The 27,988-nt window shown below is 41.3% G+C and overlaps 1 protein-coding gene across 6 annotated transcripts; it reads left to right on the forward strand.

The window, feature by feature from the left end:
• Positions 1-261: 261 nt before the first annotated feature.
• LOC306971838 (UPF0606 protein KIAA1549) lies at positions 262-27,981 on the forward strand. 6 transcript variants are annotated; one of them, XM_079568257.1, is made up of 21 exons: positions 262-487; positions 10,979-12,769; positions 12,853-12,941; positions 14,401-14,560; positions 14,643-14,773; positions 16,046-16,235; positions 16,322-16,381; positions 16,465-16,610; positions 18,388-18,565; positions 18,933-19,117; positions 21,425-21,642; positions 22,452-22,588; positions 23,217-23,231; positions 23,593-23,795; positions 23,896-24,125; positions 24,195-24,339; positions 24,959-25,270; positions 25,910-25,956; positions 26,240-26,388; positions 26,498-26,643; positions 26,771-27,980. In XM_079568257.1, the coding sequence occupies exons 1-21, from the start codon at positions 376-378 to the stop codon at positions 26,999-27,001; spliced, it is 4,875 nt and encodes a 1,624-aa protein (XP_079424383.1). In that variant the 5' UTR covers positions 262-375; the 3' UTR covers positions 27,002-27,980. The 6 variants fall into 6 exon arrangements, with proteins under 6 accessions (XP_079424383.1, XP_079424384.1, XP_079424386.1 ...); XM_079568258.1 differs by having other exon boundaries at positions 22,452-22,561; XM_079568260.1 differs by having other exon boundaries at positions 22,452-22,561; positions 26,804-27,980.
• Positions 27,982-27,988: the final 7 nt, after the last annotated feature.

Consider the following 27,988-nt stretch of genomic DNA (forward strand, 5'->3'; position numbering starts at 1 on the left):
TGAGCACACATTCATTCAAATCTAGGACAAACAAAATGTCTTAATTTAATTCATTTTAAAAGCCCTAATAGCAACGTCCCAAGTAGGCCAGCTAATTGTTGCTACTCATGCTTTTAATATTCACATGTCCTCCCAAAATCATCATAAACAATCGTATCATGACATTCGTTCATGTTTTGAGACCCTGGTTCAAAATTGATTGAGACATGGTTAACAGTTCATAAACAAGCTTAGATCAAAGTGTTGCATATCTTGTTGCAGATATTCTCTGAAGTTCAACATGAAAAGAAAGTTCTAAGCAGAGAAGGAAGCAGTGGACCAGTACCTGCAGTTGCAGTGACACATAGATGAGATGCCTTGACTGGACAGCCCTGGATGATGGCAGCTGCAGTGTCTTCTGTGGGTTTGGCCCTGATGCCCTCCCACGTCCAGCGAGCAGTGTTCCTCTGGATTGTGGTGTTGATAACAGTGATCAATGCTGACTCAGGTAAGACAACACTTTTGCTGACACACACAACTTGATCCACTATGTGTGTGTACTTTCTCTTATGTAACACACAGATCAGTCACTCGTTCAACAACATAACAAGTAACGGGGTAACTTTTGTAAGTACAAGTTACTACATAACAAACAAAGATAGATAGATTTGTTATGTCATTTTTGCATATACATAAGTGATTTGACACTTGATAAATGATCTCATCTTTTATTATGAAGGCTGAGACAGAGATGCCACTATTGTATACAGTAATATTTCTCAAGATTCAGATTGTTCACAGTAAATATCTGGCTATCTGTCACTGCTGTCTCTACATGTTAGTTCTGCAGTTAACTGTCAATATATAGAGCAGGGATCTCCAACCTGTAGCTCTGGAGCTACCAGTAGCTCTGCACCTCTTGCTGAACAGTGCAGCAAAGGTTTCCTACGTTTTTGTTATGTCAATTTAGCTCAAGGGAAGAAAATTTCATAGACCCCGCTATAGTAAGCTCATTTAAAAAGCAGAGCGTTGTGAAATATTCTTTATGTGTACTCAACTAAACTATGTACAATATTTCATCTGTCCAGTGTTTAAAAGATGTTTGTGTAGCTGTCCCTCTTTAGTCAACTTTAGTCTTGTTTTCCTTTTTGGCTCAGTTTTGTTTATGTCGGCACCGTTACCTTGACGTGCCACATTGCAGCTGAGTGACCTTGGCCACACAGTCGTGCTTTCTGAGGACACTGTGACAAGTGTTAGTCTGTGTGCGACGTGTTAAACCTTTAATGTTGCATTTCGCTGCTTTACTCGCTGAATCAAACAGTGGCACAATGGACATAAAAGATAAAAATGTTGAATTCAGAGGTTGAGTTTAATGAAAAGAACATCATTGACAAAAAATGTGTTCAGTGGCTGAGTGGTTAGCACACACTTACCGCATGAAGGTCCTGGGTTTGTTTCCTGGACCATGTGGGCCTCTCTCTCTGGAGTTTGCGCGTTCTCCCTGTGTCTGGGTGTTTTTTTCTGGCTCCTCCAGTTTCCCCCATCAACTCAAAACATACAGTTGGCTAAATCCTCCAGCTTGGTTGTCCTGACCAAGCCAACTTGCCTCGCTCAAGATCTGGGGATGGATGCCTGGTTGCCCTGCTCTTGATAAGGTTTCCTCTCATTTCTGTTCAAAACAATAAAGTACATCCCAACTAACTATCCTCAAACTTATTATTAGTAGTAAACTGCTTAGACTTTGTATGTTCAGTATCAACAACCTATGACACTTGCACACAATTTAAAACCATGGCTTAAGAATTTGCAACTTTTTATCTGCCAATTCTAAAGTATTCAACAATATTTTCTCGGTGTGAAATTGCACTATAATTCATTGCTTTTACATGTAACCTAAAAACTATTACGCAGATATAGCAGTGGTAAAGTTGCCCCACAGCTTCAAACAGGCACGTTTTATTATTTCTTCTAAATCTTTTCTCCATCCCCTTTGAAATATTTCTATAACTCCTCAGCACCTCCTAATGTCCTTGAGTGTCCCTCTAAAGTGCAGTTCCAAAATGTCACTTTCCAGTTTATAGGATGTAACTTTATATTTTTATATGCGATACCATAAAGTTTACCTCCAAAGCTCTTGTCTCTTTATGTCCTGCAAAGTCTGGCAAGTAAAACCTTGGGAACTGGAAAATTCAAGGCTAATTAGCGGCACAGTCCGTTGCCACATGTAATGTGATCTGTGCTGGATGACAATATGGCCATTCATTTTTCACTATCTGTTTGCAGATCAATGAGCTGAATTATCAAACGCCAAAAGCTGGGCATTTACCCTGGACAGAGATCTAATAGACACCAATAATATTAGACAGTATTTTCAAAAATAGATTCACGTTAGCTCCCTTAATGCTCATATTATTCTCATGTTTCATTGACACAGGGAGCCATTTCTGTCTCATTGACCTAATGTTTTCCAGTTGGCAGCTATTACCTGCTGCATCACACAGACTGGTTGGTTGATTGGTCAAGTGGAGGTACCATAGTGGGGTTCCACAGCTTACATCTGTTACTCATTTACCAGTTTTATGGTTTATACTAAGGCAACGTCCACTGCATTTAGGTCATATTACCAGTATAAAGAATATTGGAATGGCAACAATATTGTTATTTAATTTAGTTGTATGCAGTGTATATCGTGCAAGAGTTTGATTGATATTCTTATTACAAGTGAATGAAAGTTTTTATCTTAAATTCACAGACACTGTGTGCATGGGTTTGTCATGGGTATTGGGAGCTATTACAAGAGTCCCATAAAATGTGTACCCTTCCCAAACCATGCCAATGCAAAACAACATGCCCTGTGGCGTTTTGAAGAAATACGCACATGGTCAGCAGTTACAACTAATAATGCGCTTTACTAGTATGTGTTGACAAGTTGCTCAAAGCACTACACAAGTCATCATTCATTCACTGCATACATATTGTAGCCAGAGCTGCTCTGGGGCTGCCGACCTGTGCCATTGACCCCACCACCGTTTACTCACTTCCACACTGTACTCATAAAGGTGCTGAGTCAAGTGTCTTGCCAAAGGACACAACTATCTAACACTGCAAATGCAATATAAAAACAACAATGGCAGCATGTAGCGAAGAGCTACTTTTCTTGTCCACTGCTTTTATCTGTGTTTAAATGAATGTGAATTTGGCACAGTTTCCCCGTGGAGGAATTTGAAGCCCGTTGTTAAGATTTGCTAGTGTTTAAGTGTTGTGTTTAAAGCAATGTGTTGCTATCATGCTATTGTGCATATTATATTGATTTACAAAAATACAATTAGTAAATCTCAGCTTCTTTCAGACTTTAGTCCAAACTATATTTCTTCAACCTATCTTAGTCTAGTCACTAGACACTCGTGATAGCAAACACTAGTGTCAAAATGAAGCAAGTGCCTTTGTGCCCTGCCCCTGAGAAACTGCAGCTGATTATTTATCGGAGGAGCAGATGGTGCCGCTGGGCCTGGCCTCTCTTTACCAACTCCACCCTCATTTATTTTGTTTTGGAGTCAGCTGTGTCCCCAAAACCAGTAACTTTGCAGAGTTGTGCAGAAATCAACCTCCTTCCAATGGGCATTGCTGCAGTGTGTGTCCTCAGGGACCGACAGTGGCCTGTGGTGGAGGTGCTGAGTGACACAGTCCTCTGGGCCTCTCTTCTTACAGCCTCTGCCTTCCTGTCTTTAGGAGCAAATGACTAGAATTCAAAGTCAGAAAGTGTACATGTGAGTGGGGCCAACATTCTGCCCTCTTTTAAAAAAAAAAAAAGACCAATCCTAAACTAGACATAGACATAGAGTATGCTGCTGAGAGGAAACATGTCAATAGGCCAAAAAATGTCTTGGGACAATATGTGTATTAATCAAAAAATATTACCGTGGCTATTATGTAGCTGCTTGAAGGAAAAAGAAATTGTGCAAACAGTTCTCAAGTGGCTCCAGATACCTCCTTTCATTACAACATGACAGATTTGTTGCTAAATGCAGCAAACCTTTAACTCTTTCAATCTCCACTAACACATTTCCTCTTTCTCAGTTGAAAATCTGCACTTATTCTCCTGCTTTCTCTTATCTTTAAACATATTCCAGAAGGGAAATAAGACAAGGCGCACATGAATATTTGATGAGGTCCAAGTAGGACGTCAGCCAAGTCTGAACTTTCTACTCAACTTTTAGTCCAATTCATATGACTCAATGCATTTATCTCACCCACTGGCAGCCTCCGACAAAGCGGCAGTGTGACCTTTTGTGCTTTGGACAAGATCTGTATCACTCCACAACCTCTCGAGAGCCATAGTTTGAAATAAATATAATTCTGTGTGGGTGCCGTCTGAAACTTTGGCTGAGGACCTGAACTAATTGAAGCGCACTGATAACGCCAATGGAATCTTTCCCATCTTAAAAGCTCGTCCGATAAACCAAATGTCAACGCGGGCTGTATCTTGATTGTTGGACTGCACTCAAAGTCTATGGACCCTGCCAACTGAAAAGAGCCAGTCACGCAAGGGGCTCTGCTCAAAACAGAACCATGTGTGGGCTCGGCATAAGCTAACTTTAATACCCAAAAGAACCTTTCTTCTACTCCAAATTTCTTCAAATTATATGACCATTAAATAACTTATTTTAGGCTGTGAGCTATAGGAAATGATATCATTAAAGGGCTGGGTAATTGCTATCTCAGGTTGCTATACATACACTTTAATGTACATAAGTGTGTGTGTGTGTGTGTGTGTGTGTGTGTGTGTGTGTGTGTGTGTGTGTGTGTGTGTGTGTGTGTGTGTGTGTGTGTGTGTGCTGTCCACAGATGCTTGGCACAGACTGATTGACTCATAGTAACCTTATTTCAATAATGTACCACCCAGAAAAGAACCGGGAAGACAAAACGAGAGCAGCTTTAATCTTAATCTTTGTTGAAATAAATAATTCCCCTAACGATCACTTTCAATTTAGCTATTGGCACAGATAATAACAGACTCTGCTTTGTAATAACAAACTGCTGTCGAGCTAATCCAATTGTTCTGCCGACCAAACCCTCGAGTACTATAATATATGGTCTCGTTTATTAGGCTTTATTGTATTGGTGGCTGCCTGTTTCTTAGAGTGAGCTCATGGTTTGAGTAAATTTGACCAGGAAGGTTTTTATAATTCACTTTCAAACTTCACTGAGCAGCAGAGTGCAGCCTGTCAATCACACTTATCAAGTTATCTCCAACTTAGAAGTTACAAGACAGAAGGGCTCAGATTACTCTGGGATGGGCTATATTTAAAATGTTTTAAGGGATATTCAGGGGTGGGTGACTATGAATGACAATTTTTTGGAGAAGTATGACATTTCACAGTTATTACGGCTAGCTACACATTTAACCAGCTTGCTGAAAAAAGTAGATCCAAAAAAAGACTTTCTAATCTTGCTCACAAGATCAAAACTATTACAAACTTGTTACATATTATTGAGGTCAAACACACAGTATAGTATAGCACTCAGCTCATCAGTAAACGTACAATATTAATGAGCTGAATTTTTGCCTGTTTATTCTGATAGATTTGTACTTTCTTCTCGTGAACATTTCAATATTATTATAGTGGAGTCACATTTAGGCTTGTGCAGAGCTACAATCCAGTATATAATGGCGACCAATGCTTTTGCGGTTTATGGGTAAATGCTATTTCAGATGTTCTGAAGTTCAACACTGCTCCATTTATTTGTCTTCCATTTTCGGGGCATCAGAACAGCCAGCGGCAATAACAATTCTTGTCTTGTGCAGATCCTTTTTACATGATTATTGGCAGACGTCCAGGCTCGCAAAGGACTGAAACAGGACAAATCAGACTAAACCACATAAAGAATAGAAATAATCTCCTTCTAGCCACTCTAATATATGTTCCACTGATTGCAATGCTGTTGATAATATCTTTGAACTTAGACTGTGGGGTAATATATTTTGCCCTGGTCCTTGCTCTATCTAAACACCACATGGAGTAACAGTTTATAGCCTGTATACTGCATTGGCCAAGTGACCAGGATTTACTGTTCTATCAATTTGACCAAATGCAAATGTAATGCAGCATATACAAGGCTTTGTTAAATTCAGCCACGACTGAAGACTCCCAGTGAATAGAAATAGAACCACATTAGCACACGGTCTTTGATCTGATGAATAAATTACAATGTTATTCATTTTCTCTGGTGTCACTGAAATTAACCCAGACTAAATTGAATGCCCTGCACATAGTGAGGTCGACTTTTTTCCCCATTGTTTGACCCAATCTGTATATTTATTGGGACCTTTTTATTTATGTGGTGTTTCTCATGGCGACGTGTAAACAGGCAGCAACCTCCCTCTCTCTTGGCACAGCTGCATTTTTTGCCTTTTTCTGCAAACTGGATACTTTTGAATGTCTTTGCCATGTTTTTGTGGGGTTCGGGGGAATTTTTTTTTTTCTGCAGAGAGTCCATAATGGTCCTGAAGGAAGCAGCTTTTTAAAAGGAAACAAAAAGCTAGCTTATCAGCTAAACCCATTTGAGACCTACAAATTTCTTCCTCTGAGACACTGAGGCACCAAGAGCCCCCCACACCTACAGCACAGTGGAGGCGTCACAAGAGGAGCGACAAGAAACAAAAAATCAAGGAGGTACCCGGGCGAGACTCACAGCTAAGCCACACATGCCTTCTATTGCTCTAATGTTCGTTCCCTGGAGAATAAAACAGATTAACTGTTAAACACTTCCCAGAAGATGGTGAAAGCCTGTTGTGGAGCGGAGGTAGCTGCGCAGGAGGAAGAGGAAGGAGCAGGAGGAGCTGACCAGTGCAGAACACCACGCTCTGAAACAGAGACAAACCCAGGAGGTTTCAGAGTATCAGAAGGCAGCCAGCCGGGTTCCTCTGAGTGCTACAGTTTCCCCGACCTCCTGCTGGTTAAGTTGACCCACAATGGCAGTGCGGCTCAGTCACAGCGGCTCAGGACAAACACCTGAACACTATTTTGTTGTACGCTTGTACAATGACAAATAAAGCACTTACTTACTTACTATTGAGCCACAAAGCTGTCCATTCTCCCAATTGTAGGCAACCCACTACATGGGATCAGTACAATCGATTGTACTATTATTTATCTCATAGTGATACAGAACTACACTATAGGTTGTGTTTAAAATCCGCACTGGATTTGTAGTGGCATTTTTCTTAATAAACAATAAGTTTATTTGTTAAATGTCATTAAAAAATCATCAATTAGTTTTATCACACTGGCAGCATTTAAAATCTACATCTTTTGCATTTACAAAGGTTCTAAATTGATTTCAAATAAAAAGGACCATGTTACTTTATAGAACTGTAATAAAGCGTAATAACATGGCAACTGTGGTATTACATGGTAATTGAATTAGTATTTTCATGGTAATAATTTCTGATCTGATATGCTCTAGTTGGCATGATATTTCCATCCTATAACCATGCTAGTAAAAACTCTGCCTGCCGGTATTAACATAATAGTAATAACTGTACTTAAGCCCCTTGTACCAAAGCAGGTGGCATATAGCTGTCAATACTTATACTTCAATTTAGAACTATAACCCCTGTCCTTTTGTGGAATAGCTTAGTATGACTCATATCACCAAGAAAAAGTGGTAAATTGCTCTTTGGTTCGAGCCGAGCACTTGACTGGGGTGACCTGATATTGTGCGGATTCCCCAGTGCCGAGTTTCATGAACAGGCAAACAATGAGTGATCAGTCGACTGTGACACACTCGTGTTTCTAGTAACAGGTGGCAGCGCTGTGAAAGCATCCAGCCTTTTGTTCCTCATTAACTGCTGTAATGTAAACTCCTCTCGCCGTCTGAGAGTCGGCCTACTGTCTGTCGCGCTACGTCATTATTCATAGGTACGAGATACCTTTATAAAAACGCACACATTTATTATTTGGTGTGTATGAGTGCATTGCCTAGTTCTGATCTATACTATAACTAAATTGTCTTTAGCACTCTTCAATGACCATAGTAATTCCAATTATCACCTTTTTTATTTATTGATGAATGCCCTTGAGTTGAGTCGAGTTAGGTAACACATATTTGTGCCAGACTTCATTATTGTCTCATTATTCTCTGACTTAACACACATAAATGGTGACATTATGTACATTTGCCAGAATATGAACTTAAATCTTCACATTTCTGTCTGGAAGCCAAGAGCTGCCATGTTTTGCGTACATGCAAAGAATGAGAGCCAAGTTCATGCAATCAATTTATTTTGTACAGGGCAATGCCACAATGCCAGCAGTTGCTTCACAGGGAAGCATGAATACTGCTGGAACAGTCTCAAAAAACCCAGTATGAGAGGAGGAACCTCTTGGAGAACCACATTTAGGGAAATATTCACTCCCATCTTGTTGCCCATCATATTGTTTCAGAATATACTGTGCGACGATTCAGCCTCTCATCCACTTTCACTTTTTGGAACAGTGTTAAGCGACATCTGTGTAACTTTAAAAACTTCAAAAGCAGTTCTTCAGGCTGAGGGAGTGTGCAGCAGACGAGACTTTGGAAAAATCCTGGCTCTTTTTCCCAAGTTCTTGCCAGCAGACTTTGTTATAATCGCATGTTGACTCAATTAAGGTACCAGAGGAGGTTGTAATTAAGTCTGCAGATCTCTCTTGGGCTGAGCCAGGGGCGCTTTGGCTCATTGGAAACCATGCAGCAAATTGAAGACGACACTGCAGAGAGATGGTATTTTGTGTTGCAGCCTTTTTTGAGATGATCCATTATGCGCACCCGCTGTTAAAAATAGTATTCTTCCTCAGCTGATTCTGTGGCTATTTTGGTGTGTGTGTGTGTGTGTGTGTGTGTGTGTGTGTGTGTGTGTGTGTGTGTCTGCGTGTGCGTGTGCGTGTGCGTGTGCGTGTGCGTGTGTGTGTGTGTGATCGGACAAAGCCAGCGCACATTAGAAAGAAAAGCAGTTGTAGCAGATGCTGACTCACAGTGGAGAATATACTGGCTGCTCAGTTGATGCTTTGACATTAAAACTGCAGCTCAGTGCTCATGATATCTTACTATGGGAAGAACTGGTGATATTCAAGTTCATATCAAATGTACTTGGATGGTCTGAAAAAGCAGATTGCAAATGTTTGTTTTGGTAATATAATGTCAGAAATCTAACTATGTTTCCATGGTGTTTTGGCAGATTGTATTGTTGACCCTGAAGTTCAGACCATTTTCTGTTCTGAAATACATTGTTAGTTTAGCTGCCCTATCCTCTCGAAATGCCATTAACTGTGATTTTTATGTGTTGGGTGCCTTTATTCCTTGTGCTAAATTCAAATTCAATCAGATATGTAACACTGAGATATTTTTCCTTTTCAGATAAAATACATTACATTCTAGCATGTTGACTGTTTTAATGTTCTGGATTTTGAAGCTTGCTACATCAAACGCTTGAAGTCACAACCATAAGAATACATGATATCTTGATAAACTTAAACTTAAACATATCCTCCGCCTAACTGATGCAAAAAATATTTATGTAGGCGTTTTATGTTTATTTAGAGGACCTTGTCTTTGCCTTTTCTCCCTGTTGGCATTTGCTTAAGATCAATAGGTTCATTCTTTCAGCCACTTTAGTAAATGAGACAGGAGTAGAGCACTGCTGTAATGATTTTTTTCTAAGGAGTCACCACCAACAGCAGAACAGAAGTCATGTAGCTGTTCACATGCTCCGGACTCAGTATCATCAATATGTTGTTTCTACATTGATTATACTTTGTGTGTTGTTGTCGGGGCTATATTTAATACTCTCTAACCCTTCCTCTGTCCCGGTCCAATTCAGGAGTGAGTAGTTGCATGGTAATCCTATATGCTCGTAATGTCCTTGAGCTTTACAAATCAATACTGATATATGACGGCTGCTTTGTCCCATAAGAACACGATGCGGAACAGTTGTGCAAAACAAAACAAAACACCTTCCTAATGTGTTCTACGGCAACAACAAGTGCCTTCATTGGTGTGTTTGTACTTTTGTTACTATTTTGAAAAAGTAGTACACCGGTATTCATTTATCTGGTTGTTTGTTTTTGGTATGTATCCAGAACACTGGACACATTTTGGTGAGACACTGCAGGCGAAGAGTTAAAAAAAATAATTAGAGATATAAATTTTAAACATTGAGAAAAATGAGGGGAAAGAATATTGAAAGTGTTGTGTCATTTAATGTTTTGGCCAAAATTTACAATATTAAGGGCTGTTAACTAAGGAGCCAGTTTCAAATATATTTTTCTGTCATTTCTTTTGGCATTTCTAAGAAGAACTAAGTAATTTGTTTACCTTAGTCCCTCTGGGGGTAATACAAGTGTTGATGGGATCATTGGGGGGTCTTTCATTTCCCCCTGGTGTCTCATTGTCCCTGTGGCTCAATACACTCTAATAGAATCACAAAGAAGAAGCTAACAGGCTAGCGGGCGAAGCTAACTGCGGGCTAGCGCCACTTAATCAGTATGTACAGCCAAGTTTGAGTGAACAAAAAATATCTCCATTGTGTAATTGGATGTACAATATCCCTCTCTCTCTTTGTCTTTTCTATCAGTGTAGTATTTACTCTCATGGAGACTTAATAAGTTAAAAAACACAACATGCTACGACACCTGCAGTAGCGCTCATGGCCTCTAGCATGAGTTACTTAGTACTGATTAAACTTGCATAAGGCTTATCAAATAATCAACACACACTAGTTTCTTTGTGTACCAAACAATATGCACAAATGCAAATTATTTTACAAGCAACCCCAGTCTCCCGATAATTGTGGAAAGACCACCAGGATGTAAGACATTTTGTAGACAATACCCCAAAGGTGTAAAAAATTGGGCAAAACCAATGTGATGGTTGGATTCAGCAAATCAAAATTGTCCTTAATGAACTCTCAGTGTTCTCAACCTACCATTCTACTAACACATTTTTTGTTGTGTCTTTTCAGATGGGCCTCCTTTGGATTCCACAACAAGCTTTATGATAAATGAAACAACAGGGCCATTGCAATCTGCCTCACAACCTTTCACTACATCTGGGAATAAACAAAGTATGTCTTCAAGTTCGCTACCCACCCGTCATCACAGGACTCTGGACAATACACAGAAAGAAGAAACAACATACTTGACTCAAAGTGAAAACTCTTCTCTTTCTCCAATCCCCACAAAGATCAAGCTACCTTTTTATTCAAGTTCAGAGATTACTAATCCGATTGCTCTCAAAACCATGCCGTCTCAGCCACCGTGGTCGAACGCAACTCTACCCCATGAGCCATCCCCGCAGAATGTAGCAACCGTGAGCTCATTTCCTCGTCATTCCCTAGAGCCCTCTAAAGTGGCTTTTAGTGACTACCAGGCGGACCATGTCATACCTAACCCTAATACTGAAACTTCCAGTAACTCTCTAGACACAACCCATAGTAGCCCTAGTAAATCACCCCCATTCAGAAACCCACCTCTTCTAGTAGCTCCTGGTTATAATTTTGTTAGCCCTCACCCGACATCACCTATTTATGAACCCACGGAAAGCCCACCGGATGATATTTTCCCCACTGATAGTCTGGACATCGACTGGGGATCAGGAGATTACTTGGAGACAATGTCATACATGGGATCCGATGGGGTGGACTATTCTCTGGTTACAAAGGTGCCGACAGAGATGTTCGATATGGACGAGGACACGGAACGCTACGATACATCTTTCCCGACAAGGGTGGGGGTATCACCGACCTCAATGCAGCATTTTCTACACTCGCCAAGCCTTACAACAGCACATTTTTCCTCTCACTTTGCAATCGAGCCCACGCCATCAATCGCCCTGCACACTGACATAGCGGAGTCTGCGATCTCGGACTGGCAAGATCATTTTACAATTGAACCTACAGACGTCCTCCTGCCCGATATGAACAGCTTGGAATATTACTCGACTCAGCAGGAGAGTTCAAATAACGGCGCTGAGCAAAGGGGCAACGTAACGGTTGTCGGTGTGACAGATATAACGCCTACGATAAGCTTTGACAATTTCACCAAAGATGAATCTTCAAGTGATGTGTCAGGGATGGAGCCTGTTTTCGACTTTACTGACATGACACCGACAAATGCATCCAATAATGATCTGGAACCTTCCAAAACCGCTGGCCATTTTTTATCAAAGTGGAGTAGTGAAATCGTAGCCTCTACTACTAGTCAAATCGAAGTGTTAAGTAATGCAACAGTGTCGCTTACAGATGAAATTGCAACTTATTCCTCTCTGACCGATGTGCACTGGTTTGTGACCGAGCCTTTCCCGGAAACTACAATGCATTCCACCCCTGTTTTGAGCACAACTGTAGCTTTTTCATCTGTTCCACCGGATAATTATGCCACTTTCACAACAGAAACTCCCCCAAACACATCCATAGAAAACGATGACACCACCATTCCAGTTTTAAATGCTACTACAGACACAGTCACATTGGGAACCCCAGTAACTGTGAGCGATCAGGGGACGACCGAAGATGGAGGTGACATCCCGGTCACGCTGACCTTGTTACCAGAGAACACTGAAGCAGATACAGGGTTTACCACTGCGGCAACAACTGTCAACACCACTCCACGTCAAGACACCCCCAAAATGACTACAGCGACCGAGATGTCCAAAGATGTCTCCGTCAGCAACACCATTAAACCCTTAACCACCACCCAGCCCGCCCGACAGTTTCTTTGTGACATTAACAAGCCTGAATATTTGGTGAAAATAGGTTGGTGGATTTGATAGGATAAAAACAAAATTTCTGTACACATTCCATTTAAGACACATTTTAAAATTGATATAATTCTTTAGGTTTTCCCTTTGGGGCCACAAATGGATACGCCAAATCTCAAGTCAGAGACATTCTGAAAGCGGAATTCAACAAATCAGTCGAGCTACAGGTAAGTAATATACACATGTTAATAAAGAACTTAATTAATCCTTTTCGTAGTCCCTCTGGGGGTAATACAAGTGTTAATGAGATGACTGTGGGGCCTTTCATCTTCCTCTGGTGTCTCTGGTCAGAAAACCACCCTTGCAACTTTCCCTGCTCCGGGTCAGAGGCCCAATACACACTAATAGAATCGCGAAGAAGATGCTAGCAGGCTAACAGGCAAAGCTAACTGCGGGCTAGCACCATTTAAACAGTGTTTACAGCCACGTATCATTGAAAAAAAAAATGGGTTGTGACACAAAATTCCTCTGTCCCTTAGTCTTTTCTGTCAGCATAGTATTTACTGTCACAGACAATTAATGAGTAAAAAAAAAAAAAAACATGCTACGATACCTGCAGTGACGCTTATGGCTTCTAGGGGCATGAGTTACTTAGTTCTGCTTTAAAGTTCTTATTGTAATGACTGATATGGGGGACTCAAAGTCAAAATTTACTCCGAACAATGAGCTTCTGCTGCCACAAGAGGTAGTAGACCTGTCAAATAAAAGCACCATGATCATTTAGATTAATCATGATTTAATCATGATTAGATGAAAATTTATAATAATAATAATAATAATGCATCGGTTTTATATAGCGCTTTTCTGGACACTCAAAGACGCTTTACATTGCACTATTCATTCAATCCATACTTGGTGGTGGTAAGCTACTATTGTAGCCACAGCTGCCCTGGGGTAGACTGACGGAAGCGAGGCAACCAGTCTGCGCCATCGGCCCCTCCGACCACCACCAACCACTCACTCACTCACTACATTTGCTAGGCATCCTGGTGTTCCCAAACGGTCTCCCATCCAAGTACCGACCAGGCCCTTCCCTGCTTAGCTTCCAAGGTCTGACGGGATTGGGCATAGCAAAGGCGGTATGGCCACCAAAATTTAATCAAAACATAAAAATAGTTATAAGAGAAATAATGTCAGCAGACAAAAAATACTGACTTGCAAAGTCCCGATACTTTCAAAATTTCCCCCTAAAGTCCGAGTGTAGTGGTATTTGCCTACATTGTTCCATTTGTAGACAACTCAAGACATTTCTACTTTTTACTGCATACAAACCTAATTTGTATACTTGCTTACAGTATTTTAGCGAACAACCTGATTGTGTATTCTCTAAAACTAGCCCCCAAAACGTTCCAAATATTTTTTCTCAAGAAGAATGGGTGTATAAAAGCTACAGGCTCAAAGCAATCCCCACACCTAAAAGTGCTTGACATCGCTTTGATTACATAAACACTCTATGATGTACTTGTGTCTTCAAATACTTCAGAGTAATGGAGACAAACCCTGAAGCCAAAGCACTTCCTCTGTTTTCTTATCTGTGCTTCTGTAACAAACAAACGACATGGCCGGTCACATAGAGGCCACCACCACAAGACCAACCACTGTCCTACATATGTTACTTTTCTGTAGGTGTTTGAAGCGCCTCCAAAGTTCGTGTTCCGGGTGGTGTCAGACCGGGTGGTGTACACAGCCATTTCTGTCATCAATGCACTGCAGAGATCAGGACGCCGCTTTTTGTCAATATCTCCCAGCTGGGCCTCACCCGATTATAAATATCAAGTCCACACAGGTACGGCAAACCTTTATTAAAACTGTCTGTCATGGATTCGCGACTTGTTGTTTGAACTTTGCTTTTGCTACATCATGTGCAGTGTTGCAGTTTGTTCCCAGCCATGTAGACGTGAGGTTTTGCAACTTCACCGAGAGCATTGAGAGAGGCTTGACAAGGGCCTACGCAGAAGTCCGTCGGCGATTGAAGGAGTCAACAAATTTCACTGTTCATGTGAGTGGATCAGTCTGTGGAAGCACAGACTTGATAAGTTCTAATTATTTATTTTTTTTGTTATCTATTTTGTGCCTTTTGTATAAATAAGGTGGATGTAATTAGTTAATTTAGTGTGGGAAATTTGAAAACTAGGGCCGAAACAACAAATCGATTATTGAAATAGTTGTCAACTATTTTAGTAATCAATTCATCGTTTTCTGGTTTATACAGATGAAATGATTTAGTATTTTGGTTAAAAAAACGACTTTGTTTTCTTTGGCTGTGTTGAGTGTTTTGTACATACAGAATTAACCCCACTCTTATTGTTGCCAGATCCTATAGTTTTAAACAAGTTTGGAAATAAACTTCCTCAATTCCAGCTCTTTCCCCCGATAAAGTCCCAGTCAGAGCCAGTGCAGCCTCCAGTCGTTAAAGCTTTGAACTCTGGAGCTTCTGAGCTTTCAAATGTGGAACTTCCTATTCACAGAAACTTGTGCTTGTGTTCATGCGCAGCTTTGAGCAAACCAAGTTCCACTGTAGTGACTTTTTCAAAGCGCTAAGAACCTTCTACAAACATTCACTTTAAGTTTATTCTAACAACACGCCCTCAAAAAAAAAACTTTTTCATGCGCCTTTTACAGGCAAGCAATTAATTTGGGCTGTTTTGTAAAAATAATCGGCAGATTAATCGATTACCAAAATAATCGTTAGTTGTAGCCCTATTGACAACTGTAGAAGAAGAAGTAGTTATGATTGTGGTCAAATCAATTATCACATTAGATCAGTGATTTCACAACGCTGCAGTTATAACAAACACCTTAACTTGACACTTAAAAAAATTGCCAAAAAAAGCTGTTTCCAATGATCTCGTCCTGGAATTCTCAACTAAAAAGGACTCACCTTCAACCTTAAATTATTGTTATTCAAGCATACAGTAGTATATAAAGAAAGAACATTGCCAAGCAAGATGTTTTTTATTTTATACTGGCAAAAGCCCACAACCACTTTTTCTGCAACCCACTTTTTGTTTAGTGAGTTAGTTAGTTTGTTTGTTTGTTCATACATTGTTAATTTGGTTATTTTCTTTGTGTGTAGTAATCCAATCCAGATTTACAACGTTTACTTGGTGCTATTTACAAATTAAATATGGCAAGGCAACTTTATTTATACCGCACATTTCAGACACAAGGCAACTCAATGTGCCGTTCCACCTCTGTATCTGTATTTTAGACCTAGAGCTTTTAGATATGACCAAATACTTGACATTTTCTGTTATTTCTTACATTTCAGATTGTCAACATCACAAATTCTCCTCTGAAAATTCTGGGCCAGCCGACAAGGCATCCGGTCGATATTGTTTTTACAGTGCGTGGCTCGAAAGGTCATGTCATGGGTTCTGAGGTTAGCAACACTCTCCTGAAGCTCACTATGGTGGAATTCAGCTACTACATGGGCTTCCCTGTTCTGCAGATTGCCGAACGTAAGTTATTAAATGAAATTAAATCTTCCTAAGACAGTCTGTTTTGCTCATCAACATTGTCAAGCATTATCTCTTTGCACCTGCAGCTTTCCATTATCCAGAGTTAAACACGAGCCAGTTGCTCCGCTCCTCCTGGGTTAAAACTGGTACAACTGTTTCCATGCATATTTTTTGAATTATTTTTTGTTGCTGTCATTACAGTAGAAATGATGTTGGTTATTTTCTGCAGTCCTTTTAGGTGTTATGGACCAAAAAGTTAATGAAAAGACGTTCCAGGCCAACATGGAGCGCCGAGTTGCCACTTTACTTGGGGAAGCAATGGGTTTGATGCGGCGTGTCAAGAGAGCTACTACTGTTGGCAACAGCAGTGTGCAGGTGAGACATTGTATTTCCAGACAAATTATGTACATTGAAATTTGCCAGTAAAATATTCACGGGAGGACATTATACAAAATGGACTATTAAGAGCTTTTCACTAACTTTATTATATTTCTATATTTCCATAAACCAAGAGCTGAGTTTCTATCCATTTGCATGTGTAATCTCTAATAAGCATCAAGTTTGTCATTCCCTGATGCACTCTCAATCCAGCACGCTTGAATACTGAGCAGTCATGATGAGAGCTGCGATGTTTACCACCGCTGGAAGCCTCCCAGTCGTACTAATCAGTCTGTAGCTTTTGTATAGACCCAACACCTGCTCTGCTCCCCTCTTAAGGGACAGGACAGGGCCCGGTCTCCATGACAACCGCATCCCCTTCACCCAGGGGCGAGCCACTCCAAAACCACAACCTCATCAGTCCCGGTTCTTTCTCCTCTTCCCTGTATAGACTCTGTTACTTGATGGCTTCTTTTCTCCACAGAGTCAAGAAATCAATTATTAATTTTTTTTTTCCTCCTCTGCCTGCATCCTCTGCCTGTATCTTGCATTTGTAATGATTTGGAGCGTGTTGCTGTTTCTGCTTAAACGCACACAGTTTGGGCAGGGGAAAGTTGAAATAACAGGCCTGTTGCACAAAATGAGACCTGCATATTTGATATTTCCATTATAGTTTTCTTTTAGATTAGTGGCACAGTCATATGATTTTTGTCAAGCCAAGTAGAGCGACAGCCTTTCTGTGTTTGACCTTTGTGCCCCCTCCATCATCTTAGCATAGTAGTCAGGTGCAATTTAGGTCGCTGACGTCTTTGCTGCCTCTCAAAAGGCTTTTTACAATCACTCAATATAATAGCGTTTTGTGTATTGACACTTATAAAGACACTTGTCCCTTCCTGCCTTGATAGCCCCATGCTTTTGAGGACTCAGAGCCATGATTTTTGCATTTCAAAGGCACTTACTGTCTGTGTTTACAACAGATATCTGCTAAGACTATAGAGAAGAACATTTTTTCAGGCCATGGAAGAGAAAACTAGACCTCTGCTGCGTCTTATAATGATGCAAAACACTACATGAATAGTTGCCCTGTGCCCCACAGTAAACATTTTTGTCTTGTTTGCACACACACCTACAAATCCACTTGTATCTCATAAGATAATATGCTACTGTCACCTATCAGCCTGGCCGGAGATGAAAGGGGTTGGATAGGATTGAGGTCATCCAATAACACACATTGGTGCTGCCGTCTTTCCACTCTAATAAACCAAGCATGGAGTGGATTAGGCCTGGATCAGTGACTCTGCCCAGCCATTTTTCTGTGTCAGCCCAGGCATGACCTACACTTCCAGTAATGCAGACAGCAGACTGGAGTGTGCCTGAGGGCATACAGTGGGAGACAACTCACACACACGCACACACTGCATCGGACAGGCAGCTACCGAGGGGTGGTCAAATAATAATTACTCACCAGCAGGGGATCTATGGATGTTATCAATGAGGTTATGACCCTTGGGTGTTTACTGTTGTAGCTTGTGTTTATGTTGTTTTCAATGCATGCAACTAGAGCATGGAGAATGTTAGGGGATTATCAGCTCTATGTTGCAGTGGTAAATGCATGGGTAGTGCCCCAACTTGTTCTTATTTTATGTTTTGTTTAAATGTAATAGAGCATTTGTTGAAATAAATGTGTTATTCAATGCAGTTATTGAATAACGCAATCTCATACTCACACTGTGCAACGCTGTCCTAATCTTCTTTTTTCTTCTTTAATTTCCAGGTTGTAAGTTCTGGTCGTCTGACTGGATCAGATCACCCCTTGGAGATAGTATATTTTGCGGAGGGTCCCGATGGAGAGAGGATACCTGCAGTAAAAACAGCCGGTCTACTTAACAGTCTGGATGTTCAAAGAGCAGCCATTGTACTAGGATACCGAGTTCAGGGCATTTTGGCACAACGTGAGTTCAGTGTTTCTGTTTCTGCATCCAATTTGTGCTTTCTAAAGATGTCCCTGTTTGCCTGTGCATGTGCTGTATATTTAAATGGACATTAGCACTAATTACTTCACCTGTAGATCTACCAAAAGAATGTCTTCCTCATTAAGAGTCTAAACAAAGTATCAAAGCCTAATGAGTGCGCCTCTCGGGAGCTGTGTCGCCACACTGTTCTGGACTGACTTCCCCAGGGACTGAATGGGAGATAATTAAAACGACTGAAAGTCTGCGCGAAAGTTTACTGCAGTGGAAAGAAATTTAGCCTAGCATCTCTTTTAAAATCTTTTGAAGTTTGCATTTTGTTCTGATCTAGACTGTGCTCTCATTGCAGCTGTGGAGAAAGTGGCTTCCTCTCCTGCCGAAAATGTGAACACAAACCTGTGGATCATCATAGGAGTGGTCATACCACTCCTTGTGGTCATCATTATAATCTCTATCCTTTACTGGAAACTGTGCCGCACAGACAAGCTGGAGTTCCAGCCAGATGCAATGACCTCCATGCAGCAACGGCAGAAAGTGAGACTGGTGTTTATAGTCTTAAGAGAATGTAATTTTCTGAAATAATTGATAGAAATGCAATAGGCATAAAATCAAAGCAGTAGCAGTAGTATGCACATCTGCTGCAAGTTCTAAACTTAATTATTTTGGTCAATAAATAGATAGAATAGAATAAATATTCTCAATAAAGATGAGAATATGTATTTTTAGTAGTGTTAAGAGAGATGCTGCATGTTAAATAATATTGAATTCTGCTTTCCAGTAATGATCTTCTTCTCTGCTCTGCTCATCAACCAACCACTGTTTGTCTTTGATTCATTGTCCTGTTCTGTTGTGTTTTTCTCCCCAACATCAGCCTTTCTCAGCTACAGCACATTTGTACTGCGGTAGAATCCAAAGACGATAGGCCCATTCCTTAACTTAATCATCTGTCATGTAACACCCCTGTTCTTACTCTCAGTCGATCAGTGAATCAAGGACCTCTCTGCTCCACAACGCACAGCCCTTGGACACAGAGGAAGGAGAGTTTAGTGAGGAAGACGAGTGGGACTCTGAGGAGGAAGAGTCTGGAGAGGAGGAAGAGGAGAGCAGTGTTAAAGGGGGGAAGGTATAGGATTGTAGTTTGTAGTAGACTAGAGTAGACTATCCCCTAGAGGTGGTTTTAGAAGCAGATGTAGTCTATGAAACAGTTATATCCTTTTTTTGTGAAGCATTCTTAATTAATGCTTTGTTGACTTTAGAAATTTCAAAAGGCATCACTATTTTTAGAATGTAGAGGACAGCGTCCTTGGACATCCTTGTAGCATAAATTTGTTCAGTATACTCCTGTTTGACTTACTTTGGGCAAGGTTCTAACACTGCAGAGTCTATTTAATGTGGAACAGGTCAATGCAGTACAACTAGAACAACTAAATTACAAACACTTTAAAGTGTAACCTTCTGTCAGGGCATTGGCCTTTTCTGACTAGACTGAAAACTAGGGATCGCCAACCAGTAGCTTCCAACCCTTTCCAAATAACTCCCCAAAGGCTCTCTACACCCTGCCTGGGTGAGTCACATTTTGGATGCAATTTTCTTGGTCTGAACATGTTGACAATCTGTATTTAGTTAGAAAAACAAAACAAAAGTAGTATGGAGAGGAAACTCAAACCATTTTCTTAACTGTTGAAATGTCGTCTTGATCTTTTGCCCTATCCTATAGAAGAATCCTGAACCTTAGTAGTCCTATAAATCTAAAACTTAAACACATTTTTTCTACATTGACTCATTGACACAAGATACCACTAAAACATGTATGACACACACCTATCCTTCTTTGAGTAGAAGATTATTTAGGATCTACTTTAGTAGATGTAGTGTGAGTTTATTATACAGTAATTCTGTGCGACACTGCTTTTGCTTAGAACCCCCAAAAGACTGCCCTAAAGAGCAAGCAGCAGACATTCAGTGAGGAGGAAGAGGAGGAGGAGGAGGAACAAGAAGAGGAGGAGGAGTATGACGAAGGAGAGGAAGAGGATGGTGACGACACAGATGGAGAAAATGAGAGTGGAACTTACGAGAAGCCCCTTCAAACAAACACAGCAAAACCAAAGAAAACAGCTCAGTCAAACACAGAGGAGAAAGATAAAGTTTGGTCTCACAGAAGAGCTCAGAAGGAGGTATATTGTGCTGTAGCCATAGAAACCAGTCTGTGTTTGTGTTAACCAGACTCTAAATCCCGCTGCCCAGAAACAGGATCTGTATGAGGTAGACTGTGTAGTCAATAATAGTGTAAATGTTGTCAGTCCCAAAAGGCTATTAATTGAAGATTTGGCATTGTAGTTGTCTCATTTTGACGTTGATGTAGATGTTCCTTACATTGTGTGCAGTATTTTTCTAGACAAGCTCCATTAACCAAGCCAAGTATCACGGGAGTAGCAGCTTATATGTCCCACAAATGAGCAATTTTATGTCATAGCGCAAGTGTAATAACTGTCACTTATATTTACTTTGACCAGGTTTTAGTGCTCAAACTCCCGGGTTTGGAACACAGCAGGCATGTAGTGAGATCTGAAATCTTCTGTTTACTCTTTGGCTGCTAGAAAGTCCCAAAGGGCTTCACGTTCAAAGAGTCTTCCACCCCCTCCAGCTCAAAGGAAAAAGCAATCAACTCCCAGCCTTCCCATCGCCATCTTTCTCTGCGCATTCATCCTCTTCATTCATTAATGTCTGACTCACTTTTCTGGCCTAATTATATTCTGGGAACATGCTTGTCTCTCAATGTGGCAGCCGATTCAAAGCTTGCATGGAAGTGACTGTTCTATTCTTGCTTGTTCATGTCGATAGCTGCAGACGCCCAGTGTAAAAGGCTTCGACTTTGCCAAACTGCACCTTGGCCAGCAGAGCAAGGATGATGTCATGGTGATCCAGGAGCCGTCTGGACCTGCGCCCCTCCCAATGTCCATTAAAGATGGCTTGAGTCCATCAGAGAATGGGGAAATACCCACTCCTGTTTCCAAAGGCTCCAGTACCAAAGCGTCCCATGCCAGTCGGAGGCGAGAGAGGTACGGATGAGAACACACTGGATGATATGCTGATTAATGTATACTCACAACTGGAGCACTGGAGCACAATTCATACGCATACACTAAAGATTTGGCATCACAAGTCCATTTTAGTGTCGTATTTCACTAAGTGCTTGCCGTCGAGTAACAGCATGCATTCTGTAGGGCCAGATTTTCTCATTAAAAACCCATAGATGCACAAAATCAGTCTCAGATGACATTTAATTTGTTTTTATCCTTCAACCCCATGTTCCATTTTTAGTTGGAGCGCAGTTGGAGCAGGCACTCACCCAGACATAAAGCTTCTGACAGATTCTTAGATCAATTATTGATGGACTTTAGAGAGACAGCTTTTTTGCTGATGTATTCTGCCACAGATTGTCGACATTACTTACCATACTCCCCCCCTTCTCACTCTGTCATATCTGGGGTGCTGTTTATCTTAAACTGACTGACACTGTGAAGATGTAGCTAAGCGCAATTCCCTACTTCTACCGTTAATACCCAATACCTTTACGTTAAGATTAACAATGAGGGAAGGTTTTGTTGTACTGTATGTCAGACACGATTAAAGGCAATTTAATCAAAATCAGAAGTTTTCTGTCACAAAGTCTGCATCCATGGACTAGTATGTAGCTTTAGCTTGTATGTCAAATGACAAGGTGTTTATTTACAAAATTGTTCAGCCTTAAAGAAAAGCATGCTATCCCCTCTGCTTTTACCTGTATTTGATTATGCATGGGATTTTGACCTGTGAAGCTTGCCCTGCATTTTTATTATTGATGCTTCTTGCGTGTGTTTCTGGGCAGGATCTCACCTTCTGACGGTGACTCTGTGGTAACTGACCATTCCAGCGAGCGGGAATCAGCGGAGGACAACCTGAGAGGCCCGGGCACGCCCAGTGACGCCAAGCACACCCGTAAGATCCCCATCAATGTTTTAAATGGCAAGTGGCACCTCTCACAAACACTGGGGCTAAAAGGACTGCGGGGGGATGGGAGGATGTGACTGAAAACATTTTCACAGGCTTGGAGTGTGAAAGAGAGGGCAGCTAATGGAAGAAGAAACAGGGAAATAAAACGATCATTCAGTTGAAGAGATGTTTTATAAAAGAAACACCTGTTGGTTTGTGGTTAAAATAAGGCCAAAAAAGTGAATTGGGAATTGGGGGGAGGGAAAGGAAATAGCCGAAGTTACTTTATGTGACAGCTTGTTGAGGGATTCAGGCCTGCTTTGCCATTCAGAGCGAGTGTGTGCTGAGCCGGAGTCAGTCAGGCAGCTAGACAGACTGACTCACCCCCAGAGGAACGGCCTGTGTTTTGTTATTGATAAATGTCTGTCTAGAATTGTGCACACTCCACCGCTGTGTAGCAACTTGAGGTGATTTTTTTTTTTCTTAACTGTCACAGTAGTAAATTAAGCTGAAGACTCGTTTTTCAAAGCAACATTCAGAAGATTATTACTTAAATTTTTTCTCTTTCCACAACTTTCATTTTGCACCTCTGTCGTTCTTGTTCCTATGTGGTGTTGGGCTTCTCAGTAAAGCTCTCTTTCCTTTCTGTTGTGGTTTTCAGGGAAGAATAAAATTGGTAAGAGTCTGTCCTCTTTCAGTCTGTGTTGTGCTGGACCTTAGTCTTAACCTTTTGCAGCTGCGTCTCTGTGCTGTCTGTTTGCTTCTGCACTAGCTTTGTGTTCTGTCCATTCTCGCCATCCATCACTGTCCGCTCAGCTGTCAATCACAGCACACACACAATCAGCCTATCAAACAAAAGCTTTGTCCTTATTTGAAAAGTACCATTTGCAAATAGAAATCCATACGTTTTATAGCAGTTAAAATATTAGCAATAGCTCTGAAGACCATATTCCCTAAGAACCAAGAAAACTTTAAAATCTAAAATTTCTCATTTGGGCTTGTCTGTTCTAATGCACAATCTTTGCTTGCATTTTAAGGTCCTCCACCTATGAATGGTACATCTGAACAGCTGTCGTCAGCTTCCATCTTTGAGCATGTTGATAGAATGTCTCGTGCCACAGATGCAGGAAGGAGACCAAACAAAGTTCAGCTTATCGCAATGCAGCCTATGTCTGTCCCTCCGCTGCACAGTCCCCCAGCCAATGGCATAGTGTCTGACCCAGAGCAGATAAACCGGGAGGTTAGTAATGAATACACTAGACTGTTGCATTTATTGTTGGGTTTGGTTTGTAATCTAGTATATATTTTTTTCAATGAAATAATCTCTAACTTTTCTTTAGATCCAGGTTGCTCTAAGGCAAAAGTCAGAGATTGAGCACCATCGTAACAAAATCCGCCTGCGTGCCAAGAGGAAGGGCCACTATGACTTCCCTGCCATGGAGGACATGACTAATGGGCTCTGCGACAGCAGGGAGCAGGACCACATCTATCAGAAAGCCCAGCTACAAATAGACAAAATCCTGGACCCAGATGCACAGACGCCCGCCATATTTATAGAACCCAAAAAGAGGTCTGTGTTGATGAATGCACTGTCTTTTGTTGGGACAACAAGCCTCAACTATAATGTGTGTGCTTGCAGTTGCAGAGGGAGGCGTTCTCCCAAGCAGAGGATTAAGGATCCACTGAATGGAGGCATGATGGAGGCAGACAAAGACCATCTCATCACTGACGACTGTGATGCTGCTTACAGAAAGTGTCCCGGAGTCAACAATGTTGCCTATGTGGTTCGTATCTAGATACACATTGGGCCTCATTCATGAACATCTTCTTAAGAAACTTCTTAAAATCTGTACTTACGAAGGCAGTGTCAGGAAACTGAACATGAATGTGAATGTTCTTATTGCTAGCTGTTCTTACTGCTACAATGGCTATGCAGAGGGAAAGTCTTTTTCTATATGTCTTATATGTAGAAAAGGGGTGCCCAAAGTGCGGCCCGGGGCCAAATGCGGCCCTCAAACCAATGTTCGGTGGCCCTCAGGCTTCTCATTGATTTGGCACACCTCGCTGGTGTGATGGTGCTTTTTACTGCAAGTTTACTGCCTCGATTAAAACATTAAAATTGCACATTTAATGGTGAGACAGAGCTGCATTAAGGCTCCAAGCCTAAATAAAGTAAACGTCTTTTAAATGCACCTGGTTGAATATTTGACTGCTTTGGCCACCTTGCCATGGCCCTCCACGCTGTATACACTTCAACATGCAGCCCTCGATGAAAAAGGGCTTGGACACCCCTGAAGAATATGTTGTTGTTTTTTTATGTTTATTAACATTAGGACCTATTTGTGAATAAAAACTTAGCACAATTCCAACAATGCCATTCTAATCATATGTATTTCCTTTCAGTCGGACCCAGACCAAGGCCCAGGATCTCCTCTCAGGAGTCCTTCACCCACAGATGACGTCTTCCTTGGCCCAGCTTGTTCTCCCCCAGGACATGCCCCTCCTCCTCCCCCCTACATGCCCCCTCAGCCCTCCATTGAGGAGGCTCGGCAGCAGATGCACTCCCTGCTGGATGACGCCTTTGCCCTTGTGTCGCCCACCTCTCAGGGCAGTTCTGCAGGCATCACTCTCCCTGGCGTCAATGGCAATCATTCAAGCTCCAGCCCTCCTGGACACTGGGGTTCTGCCTACCAACCACTTGGACCTTTCTCTACTGTGAGTTCCTATTGAACTGCTCAAATGCATATAGTAAGATACTAGTTAATTGGAAGCATTTGGCCTGATTCATTCCTATTTCTGCTTCTTTTACAAAGTATTTATAATCCTAAGGTTATCTACATCTATCTATAGCAGGAAGCCTGTAGCTTCTCGTTTCATTGTGTCTTCTTACCTAACTAATCAGTTAAGCATCTCTCCATCTGTCACCTCAGTGAAGCAGCGACCTCATACCCTGTTCAGCTTTCTACAACTCTTAAGTCTCCTGTAATACATCCTACATATGCTTGATCTGCATTAGCACCACTTAGTGTCGACCGGGTTTGAACAAATATATAGCCATGCACACTCTAAGTGCAGAGCATAAGTGAGAAGTATGCCCAAGTGATGACATGCTTTATTTGCCCTGTAAGAGGGCTCTGAGCTGAATAAGGACCAGATTATACTATTGCAGTATGTATGTAAATTGGTAGATTTACTGAGCGAGAATCTATAGCATGACTGTCAATGTAATGATGGTGATTTAATGTTCTTTTCAGATGCTTTTTAAAGAATTACTAAAGCTTACTAAAGCACATAGAGCAAACTAATCTTGTGAAACGTGTATGTTCAATGTTTTTTTTTTTTTTGTGTGGACAGAGATATAGTGATTTGTCTCCACCCCAAATCCAAGGCCGGGCCACAAGGTGAGTGCAACGTATCTCATTGTTCTCTACCTTTTTTTACATAACATTGTAAGGTTCTTTAACCTTTTTTCTTAAGGAGCATGCTGCGAGTGGAGCTCTATAAATAATCAATGATCAGTCATTTTTATTTCATTACTCTAATGGGTCAGATCCTGGTAGTGGTCTGACTCATAAATGCACTGATATGTATCTCACACACATTTGAGAATACTGCAGACAACATGTAGTGGAGCATGCACTGAATAGGTCTCTCAAGTTGAATAAAAAGGTGTGTGGCTTTCAGACAAGGCCTTGGCTCGAGCTACCTTCCACCAGGGGAACCAGTGGGACTCAGTGAGCAGCTCCAACCAGACAGCCTGTACATCAGCAGGGGCCTCTATGCTGATGAACTGCCTTCATCTGCCAGACCAAGACCTGTGGGGGGTACTGCAGGTAAAAGCAGAATGTCCAGTAAAATAGGAATCAAAGGTTTTAATTTTGATACTTCGGAAACAATGCAAATGAGTGTGTTCTAATGTGATGTGTTTGTCATGTGTGGCAGGTGTTCACCATCTCACACAGGTGGGCTTGTCCAGTCGGATGAATGGTTACCCTGCAGGAGGGAGAGTTGCTCTGGGCCAGAATGGTGGAATTGGCTGGAATCCTTATCATGACACTTTCACGAGGGCAGAACTTGAAAAAGATGCAGTATGTATCTTCTCATACGTACAATATTTCTATCCTAACAATTCTAACCTTCTATACTAACCAGTCCTTCTTCTTCTTCTTCTTCTTCTTTCTTTCCTTTCCTTTCCTAAATATTTTCCCTCCTCAGTACCTGGACTATCATGAGTACTCTGTCTTACAGATGGCCAGAAATGGTATCAGGGAGCAATCAGCACTGCCTCCCCATCTAGACACATCTGGGGTGGGCTACTTATCAGCGCCTCCTCCCCTGGATCCAGCTCCCCCGACACACTCCTCTGCCTCTCTGATAAAGGCCATCAGAGAGGAGCTCTTACGTCTCTCCCAAAAACAGGCAGCTGTGCCCAGCTACCACAGCTAAAACCAGCACAACCAGTCGCTCCACTGGCCCCAAAGACATTGCTTCCCATGGAAGTCAAGAACTGTACAGCTGAACTGAAATGGACACAATTTAGACCTGTATCAACGTATTTCATGTGACCAGCTACAGACTGTTCATTCTACTGAGTAAAAACAGACTTAAAAGGCAATGAATACAACATCACAAACATGCCATAATTTGACTTGGACTCCATTCTGAGTCAGGAAAGTCTTCTTAAAAGAGATTTTTTGCCATGTTGTCCTTCCGGCACTGCCTTCACTTGCCCTATTGTTTTTTGTACTCTCTAACAAACCATTTGAACATTTGTTCATTTCTGATGCTAGCCCTTAATTAATCATATTTCGGTGCTACATGCTTAACGTTTTCTGCCATGATGAGCCTGGTTATTATGCCTTGACACTGTGATGCATTTATATTGGAGTCACAAACTGCAGTATGGACACAAAGGGGTCATTTACCAAGACTTTGCTTGTGTGTGAGTAGAGTAGCACGTGCAAAAAAGTGGATCAGCAGCAGTCATTTATGGGTTTTTGTACTCACACAGCATTCGGGGGAACACACCCACAAGAAGCTATTGTCTATTTTCCAGTTTGCTCTTGCTATTTAGCGCCTGTCTTGATAAATGACCCCAAAGAGTGAACTGATGTTGCAAAGTAACATTTCCGGTTATAACCCAAGCTGAAATGCATTTTATACATCAACATTTGGTGACATTGTATCTATTGTTTCTATTTGGGTTTAGTAACTGGCTGCTTAATAACTCTGGAAAGGTTTTTCTGTTACAACTAAAGGGGCTTAAAGAAGTTTCATAAATGCGTAAATTGCAGCTTGTACTCAGCAACCTAAAAGTACTTTATGGCCTCTGTATTGGTTGTAATAGTTTCACTGAATGCAGACTACTTTGGGCAGCTCAGGATATTTGTAGAATACGGTATTGTAAATTGACTAAAAGATCCAGTATTTTGT

Source organism: Gobius niger (genome assembly GCF_951799975.1).
Source record: "Gobius niger genome assembly, chromosome: 12".
Classification (NCBI taxonomy): Eukaryota; Metazoa; Chordata; class Actinopteri; order Gobiiformes; family Gobiidae; genus Gobius; species Gobius niger.

What these genes read in the sequence shown, in the direction of transcription:
- LOC306971838 (XM_079568255.1), top strand. Translation starts at nt 376, where the DNA reads ATGATGGCAGCTGCAGTGTCTTCTGTGGGTTTGGCCCTGATGCCCTCC. An exon ending in TCAACAATGTTGCCTATGTG is followed by an intron (nt 24,340 to 24,958) that starts GTTCGTATCTAG and finishes ATTTCCTTTCAG; the next exon opens with TCGGACCCAGACCAAGGCCC. An exon ending in CAGAACTTGAAAAAGATGCA is followed by an intron (nt 26,644 to 26,770) that starts GTATGTATCTTC and finishes TTCCCTCCTCAG; the next exon opens with TACCTGGACTATCATGAGTA.